The sequence below is a fragment of the Spea bombifrons genome, chromosome 3, assembly GCF_027358695.1.
Source record: "Spea bombifrons isolate aSpeBom1 chromosome 3, aSpeBom1.2.pri, whole genome shotgun sequence".
Lineage (NCBI taxonomy): Eukaryota > Metazoa > Chordata > Amphibia > Anura > Pelobatidae > Spea > Spea bombifrons.
The window spans coordinates 10,663,037-10,670,999 of NC_071089.1; the positions used below are offsets into that span (position 1 = coordinate 10,663,037).

General features: G+C 42.7%; 1 protein-coding gene across 2 annotated transcripts; it reads right to left on the reverse strand.

Moving 5' to 3' along the window:
• Positions 1-51: 51 nt before the first annotated feature.
• Positions 52-5,057, reverse strand: LOC128483202 (splicing factor 3B subunit 4-like). 2 transcript variants are annotated; one of them, XM_053459297.1, is made up of 6 exons: positions 4,861-5,057; positions 3,602-3,662; positions 3,164-3,286; positions 2,873-3,025; positions 2,232-2,357; positions 52-384 (listed from the first exon to the last, which is right to left on the reverse strand). In XM_053459297.1, the coding sequence occupies exons 2-6, from the start codon at positions 3,646-3,648 to the stop codon at positions 375-377; spliced, it is 459 nt and encodes a 152-aa protein (XP_053315272.1). In that variant the 5' UTR covers positions 3,649-3,662; positions 4,861-5,057; the 3' UTR covers positions 52-374. The 2 variants fall into 2 exon arrangements, with proteins under 2 accessions (XP_053315272.1, XP_053315271.1); XM_053459296.1 differs by lacking the exon at positions 52-384 and adding an exon at positions 1,914-2,010 and having other exon boundaries at positions 4,861-5,050.
• Positions 5,058-7,963: the final 2,906 nt, after the last annotated feature.

Genomic DNA, 7,963 nt, shown 5'->3' on the forward strand with positions numbered 1-7,963 from the left:
CCTTAAAACTTTCTATTACGTTTCTCATAGCATTCAGAGGTGTAGATTGCTGGCTCAAAGAAAATCTTCCCCTGCTTATTTATATTCATTCTTAATTAACCTCGGTCTGCGTAAAATTTTAAACACGGCATGCAGAAGTCAGCGCAGAGCAGGGAGCACTGGCATTCAAACAGTGAAAGTGCGATAGGGCATCAAGTCATATGAAAGCGCGTATGTTTTAGCCATAAACGCTCTAAGACTTACCTGTTTGAGGCGGAGGTCCCATTTGTAGGGTAAAATATATGTATATTTTTAAATACTCTCACCTCACAAAAAGGACTGTTGCAAGTTCTTCAATGGTCTGCATACCATCTTCAAATGGCTTCAAAGGGTGACTATGTTACCCTTCGGAAGACAATAATAGCATCATTCTTTCACAATCAGGTTTACACACCGAGAGGCAAGGCAGTTTATGTTATGATAGAATAATATCAGTCTAATGTCTCTTGTGCTCCATCGAGAGAAAAAAAAACCCCCCAACAATATATTGAAGTTTTCAGTGAACCTTATTGTTGGCTTATATAACACACAGGAACAGCTTCAACAGTTATAATAATAAAAAAATGTCCACAACCAAGTTTCCAAAGCATTGATTTATAATGTTGTCACGCTACAGCAACGATGACAACCAACACTGAATAAACTAATTTGTGTGTATATACCTCTGCTTTCATATAACGGACAGATACATAGGGAAATCATTTCGGCATGGAAACTGTTTGGTGTCATGTCTGAGACCTCTAGACAAAAAAAACTGAGCAAAATGCACAAAAACCTCAAAATAATAATTAGGCCGACGTTTCTGGCCTGTGTTACATTATAAAAGGTAGGTGTCGGGTCGTCTGCCTTTGAAAAAAAGTGTAATAGATTTTATTTAGTTGATCAAATACAGGTTGGTGTCCCAACAATAACCACAGTTTATATTTTCTTTGTGTCTGTAGTTTTTTGGGTTTGTTTACAACCATCTGACACCTTGTGCGTACTGCGGGTTTTACACAACCCTTCGGAACTTAGAAATTTATTTTTCCAGCCCTCTGCACCAAAATTAAAAAAGGAAAATATATCCCAATAATACTAGGTTTTCTTGACCTTTACAGCTAAAATGACACAAAATATTGGCAAAAAAGAACCACACTTTAACATTTTAATAAAAAAAAAAATGTTGCTGCTCACATTATAAATCTAGGTGAAACAAAGTAAAATGTAATATACAATGATGAAAGGGTTCTTCAGGTATACAAAATTTGGAGCTTGTGTTACAGCTGGAGTGTTAAATTAATTACGCTGCATAAAAAATGTAGGTAGTGCAAATACAGAGGTGATTTACGTAGTGTTACAGACGGTTACACTCCATACTCAGCCTACCATTAAAAACAAATCAGGTCAAGCTTTGAACACTTTGTTCTTCCTTTCAACTATCACGTCATCCCAAACGGGTGCTCAAAGTGTCACAAAATAATTAATACAGAATATATTTGTTAAATCGGCTACAAGTTTTGCAATAATATTGATAAACATGAATACTTGTCTAAAAGACTGCGCTCAGTTACACACTAGTCCAAAAATACTAAGATGCGCTTTGAATACATTTGTTAAGTTAACGCTTGACCTTCTTGTTGGGCAACAGCCGATGTCCATATAGATTATAGGTCATAATCAAAACATGTCCGAAGAAGCCCATTAGTTTTAATATACGTGGCGTTTCTCTTTTCTGCCACTTAATGCATGAGGGCTCTTGAAAAATCATTTTTTAAGTACACTAAAATGTTCTTTTGGCAGTAACAAATTAATATAGATAAAATAATAGAAGATGGGTTTAGTCAAGGTCTTTTTCCAGCCAATTAAAAAGGTTTATAAATCACTCTCCTATACCATTTAAGAGTGTGTCTTTAAAAGCGTCTGCCACCTGGCGGTACGGGCCATCTCTGGCCCCGGCCAGGTGGCGGAGGAGCACCGCGTCCATTGGGAAAGCTGTGTAAAAGGATAAAATCACAATAGTTTGCTTATAAAGGAAACAGCTAAAAAAATATGATGTAAAACCACAAAGCATGCAGTTTAACACAACACCCGCATGGATTGTTTCAAACAAAGAAGTTATGAAAACGGCTAGCTACAAGTGGGCTGTGAAGATTTAGTCTAGGAACATTATTTGATGGCCTTATAGGCTAAGCAATATGATAAGACAGTCTTACCTTCGTGGGTGAGGAAATGGACCTCTCTGTGGTGGTGGAGGCGGCAAGATACCCCGGCCTCGTGGAGGTGGTGGCATGCCTCGGAAACCCATCCGCCCGGGCGGTAGAGGAGGAGGGTGTCCACGTCTGGATGTATATTTAAAAATTAAAAAGATTAAAAAAAATTAATAATAAGCCTAGTAGCAGCATTTGGATGGAATGCAGGACAGAGAGTCAAGACAAGGGAATACCAATTATAAGGGTGTTGAATAGCCGAGGCAGGAGGTAAGAAGAGAATGAACTAGGGTTCTTGTGGCTTACTAGGTGAGGAAAGGACGAGCCATCATTGCCTGGTTATTAGGGGAGGTAGTCATGTTTTAAGAGACAAGCAGTTGGTATTATGGGACATGAGAGAAGAAGTGAGATCAGGGGAAGACCAGTGCATTTGGGTATCATCTGCATAATGATGACACTGGAAGCCAATTGAGTTGAATAACCTTACAAGAGATGATGTGTAGAGACAGAAGAGCAGAGGGTGAAGGACTGATGCTTGAGGGACGCCAACAGAAAGTGGAAGAGGTGAACATGTATTGGTGGGGAAAGCATTTGTGTTGTCATTTGCAAATCGAACAATAGTTAGAACAATGCTTTCTGCCACGTACATTCTCATACTGAACCGCGGAAGTGGGGGAGGAGGTGGGAAGGGTTCACTCATTTCTATTTCAGGATGGGGTGGCAAATATCCTGGGTGTTGGCCTCTAGCTCCTCCACGCCCCCGAGGATCCTGGTATGGATGCATCCGTCCCATGCCACGTCTACAAAACATATTTAAATGCATACTGATAAGAACATTTTTGTTGTGGCGCTGTCCATGTACTTAAATGGCAGAATGCTAAATATTCAGATGTTCACCGTCACCAGTGAAGATAATTAAGATATTTCACCAATGTTACCTTAAAGGTACAACTCCATTCATTGATTTGTCTCTGAACTTCTCTCTGCCTATAGACATTTGCCCCTTCATGCCGCGGTCACCTCTGGATATGTAGCTGCCTCTACCGCGGTTTCCTCTTCCCCTGAAAACAGGTACAATTTATATAGATATATAGATATATATATAAAGCAAAGTAGTTAAAAAAGTAACCACTACTACAGCGAACTGATCCACTTTTACCACTTTGATCCAGAAATGCCCTTTTAAAGTCACCATAGGTGTTATAACTAGTTTGTCTTAATGTGCCACCTACAATAAAAGTCAATTTTGTGCACTTCAAAAAAAAAAAAAAAAAAAAAAAAAAAAGGCATTATAAAGCAAAATTATTCAGTTTTCTCCATATAATTCTGCAATAACCCGTTGTTAGCCTTTTCAGTCAAAACATAGACGATGATACCTAAATTTCCTAACTTCTGGCCCAGCTTCAAGTCGATCCATTGGCATCTTCTGGTCTGCTTCTAGAAAATAAGACATACCCACATAAATGGCAAATCATTATGTACATTAAACCTGCCTCCAGACAAAACAGAACACTTGGGTATTTTAAAATGTACAGGAGATCCCCGAAAGTTCTGGGTTTTTTAGGACTGTTAGGAGAGCTGCGGGAATTGTTGCTGCTATATCAATAAAAGAACGATAATAGTAAATAGTATATTACAGCTGTATCCGCCGTGTGATTTGTCCAGGTATAGGACAGTAATTTAAACACTCAAAATTACCCTACTTCCAAGAAATTGCACTATATTCTTACAAACATGGCACTAGCATCACAGCGGAAGCCAATGACGTTTCATAAGGCAACCGGACCCCGAGCTCAGCTGGCAGGAGATGTGGAGGATGGGGCTATTAAATACAAAAGCGGAAGCCGGATTTCCTGCGGCCGTCTACAACAAAGAAACCAAGAGGCTGGCTGATGCCTGAGTGAATGACACTGTTATGGCTGCTCATGGAGAGAAGGTGAATGAGCATCGAATGAATGAATGGATTGATGGAGTCCGCATTCACAGGGAAACATTTCATAGAAACAGAAGATTTAGGCGCCGACAACATATGGTTTACAGGTTTCTATGGAATTCTACATATTCTGTTGCCTGATACAATTACGGCCGCGGGACCAATGAGAAATATTATAAATGTAAACAAAGCCCAATTAATAAATGACAGCAAATATCACCAGATCCACCGCAGTGCTGTACAGAATTGGGAAGAGAACATGAGTGAGTGTGTGTGTGTGTGTGTGTGTGTATATTCATATTCACACACACACTCACACACACAATGACCCCCTGAAGTGAGGCAGATAAGGATTCCCAGAGGGAGTGCGCCATACTTCATGTACACTACCGTAATTATCTATATATATATATATACACACATTTATATACACACCGACCCATCATGACACCCTGTGGCGAGGGGCAGACCGAGCGGCAGTGAGCCGTATATCGGGTACTACGCGGCATCCTCAGGTAAATGGAGCGCTTCCCGCTAGTTATTTTCCTCACCGGTATAAAGCCCCGAGCCCCGCACCGTACGGGAATATAAACACACACGGCTGCCCGTGAAATCCCTGGAATGTTAACCCTTTCCGTGCCGGCCGGCACTACCCGGTGACCTCTCTGCTAGGCTTACGGCTTTTATTGTGCAAGACATTACCTCAGATACGGACAGGCCTGACACCAACTTGCAGATAACCGGAGCTGTAATGGCTGCCCGTGCAGATGGCCGGTAATCCCGCCTACGGTCGCTGAGGCGCAATGACAAGCCCTCTGGCGGCTGATTGGGTGGGATTCCTCGGTCCTGGCAGGAGGTCGTCAGCGTACTATGGGCGTGACGTCATCGTTCCTATGGCATAGCATGATAGGTGCGAGGGCGTCCGTAGTAACGGTCCCTGCATCCCGGTGCTGCTTACAGCGCGTCGCACTGTAACGTCTGAACGGCCACACGGACTCCGTGACTGACAGCAGCTCCTCAGGACATTAAAGGCAGTTTCAGAATTGGGTACATAGAATACGGACACGCGTGGGAAGCGTGTTTAATGCACGGCTGCATAAAGCATTCTCCTAATTATCCATCAAACGCCCCACCTGGTCACCCTAAAGTAAGTTGCCGGTAACTTGGTGCACACAGGCTGGGTGACCGGGATGGCCCGGGCCTCGCATCTTCTTATTCCAACTACCAGATCTAGGAAAGCGACGCGTTCATTCCAGCTCATGACTCGGTGACGCTTTCCATATAAAATAAAACCTGCTGTGGGTACGTGGGGGTGGGATACCTTTTTCTAACTGCTGGGTTCTTCATAATACTGCATTGGCGCTGTCTGTGCCGGGTGCCGGTGCGGGTGCAGCTTAAACAACCCCACTTTGAATTCACAGGAGCAAATTTTTTACAGACAGAAATAGAAATCTGGGCCGGCTGGATTGGGTCAAACGGTTCTTATTTGCCGCCAAATTGTACACATAGCTGGGAACTCTCCGGGTTGCAGGAGCAGGGTCTTGACACTCCCCACCCATTTTCCCTCTCATTCCCCGTGAACGCCCACAGACATCACCAGGAATGCCCCCCAATATCAGCGGGAACGCCCACTGCGCAGTGCTGGCCACGTCCCGCAGGTTCTGAAGCCCTTTAAGCAGAGACGTGCAGATGAAGACGCGGGATTCCTCACAAAAGGTTCCATGGGCTACTTGATTTGCATATGGCTGCCACTTTACACGTAGCTATGAGCCGGGGATAGGTGAAGTGTCCGTACGAGGACATCTGTGCCCATGGTACGGTTCGTAAATGGTTCACAGAACATCATTAACATCGTAGAACCCCAGCAAATGTCCACCATGAGCAGTGTTGGTGCCTACCCTTGCTTTGAGCTCGAGCCAGAGAGTTCCACCTGCGTACGGCTGTCTGGATATTGACAGATCTCCTCAGTGTAGGATCCGAGAACAGCATCAAGCCACAAATCTCTGAACTGCTTTTAGGAACAGACATTCCACAACTTCTTTTAGTATGACTTCTCCTTTTTCCCCCCCAACCTTTAGAGTGCCGAGAATCAGGACACAACTTTCCCACTAGGACATACCTGGGTACTTGTGGGCCCCGGTTATCCAGCACCTACCTTTGCAGGACGCGGCCAGGGCTCCCGCTGACGTTTCGCGAAACAGCACCATTTAAAGGGGAAATGGGCAGAGAGTGGGGCATGTCAGGACCCCGCTCCAACGACCTGGAGGATTTGGGTGTCAACCCAGAGAACTAGAGAAGCAATGATTCTCTCGGAGAGTTCCTAGGTATGCACTAGGAGGCCAGGACTATTTTTGTAGTTTTGTTATAGTTAGATGTAGGTGATAACCATGTAAATAGTATACACTTCACTCATGGAAACATACTTTTCAGGATAGGTTAAGCTGTTCGTAAATACCCAGCTTAACCCTTTCAGTGCTGGGGGTCAGGACACATTTCTCCCATTGGTCGGCTTAGCCAATTTACGTAGTTTTGTAATAGTTACATCAAGGTTACAAGGGAGAGCTTTGATCTCCCCAACTGGTCTTTTCGCACTATGGAAGCTGCGCTGAGCCCCCATAGACTGCAATAACCCCTCAGGCCCAGGGTTTTTTTTTTATAACCTCAGGACTCCAGTGGCACCGTGCCTTACACTCGATCTAATGCCTGGCATTGTACCTGGTGATGTGAGGCTCGCGTGCAGCTACTCGGCTCCATGAAGCTCCCGAAGCACAGTTTTTGTGTGAATATTAATGCCAGAGGAAGCTTGGAACTCTTCAGCTATGGAATCAGCAGAACGTTGGCGACTTATAGGCAATCGGTGACCCCGCTCTGTGACTTTATGTGGTCTTCTGCTTCGTGGCTGAGTTGCTGCTGCTCCTAAAGGCTTCCACTTTCCAGTAATACCACTTATGGAATGTGATATATAGAATATACCCATAGAATATCGAGCAGGGGTGAAATTTCAAAAACTGACTTATTGCAGACATGGCATCCTATAACAGTACATTGCGTGAATTCACGACCCCTTTTTTTTTTTTTTTTTTTTTTTTACATTTATACAAGTATGGGGTCCCAAAGATTTTGTCCATATAGTAAATGTCACACATGTTGGGACTTTCTGCAATTAGCAGTGAAACAGTGTTTTGATTTCAATGAAACAAGAATATCTGGAACAGATTACTGATGTAAAGCAGTTTGGGTACGTGTACATAACATGTAACTACCTGCCCCTTTAACAATTATTTAAAGTGATTAACGGGGCAGACCCAGGAATACCCCTGTAGAAACCACACCGTTCTGTTCCGCTTTTCTTGCATTTTATTATAAACGTACTCAAACAGTGCGGTGAGAATTTCATGTTAGTGTTTTTTTGGTGAGGCATTTATTTCAAAGTTTTCTTATGTGAACTGTAAAAAAAAAAATAAAAAATAGGCATGAGTGTTATTTTTTAAGGCATCGTAGTACCCCACATCCAGAGGAATATACAAATATGTAGTTATTTAACAGTTATAATACAGTGGAATATATGGATTTAGGCTGTAATATTTGCAAACTTTTAGGGTGATAACTTTATTTTTACAGTCTGTAAAAAAAAGTTAAGGGTGGCATCACAATGGAGTGTCCAATCTACAGTACTGCAATAATCTCCCGGGTAACTGTGGAGAAGTGAAGAAAATAACCCTTAATCATACATTAATCATAAAACATGGCTAATTATACAGTTGAGATTTCTAAAAAGCACCAGTGCATACTTTTAATCACCATA

What these genes read in the sequence shown, in the direction of transcription:
- LOC128483202 (XM_053459296.1), bottom strand. Translation starts at nt 3,648, where the DNA reads ATGCCAATGGATCGACTTGAAGCTGGGCCAGAAGTTAGGAAATTTAG. An exon ending in CCAGAAGTTAGGAAATTTAG is followed by an intron (nt 3,287 to 3,601) that starts GTATCATCGTCT and finishes ACCTGTTTTCAG; the next exon opens with GGGAAGAGGAAACCGCGGTA. An exon ending in AATGGAGTTGTACCTTTAAG is followed by an intron (nt 3,026 to 3,163) that starts GTAACATTGGTG and finishes TATGTTTTGTAG; the next exon opens with ACGTGGCATGGGACGGATGC.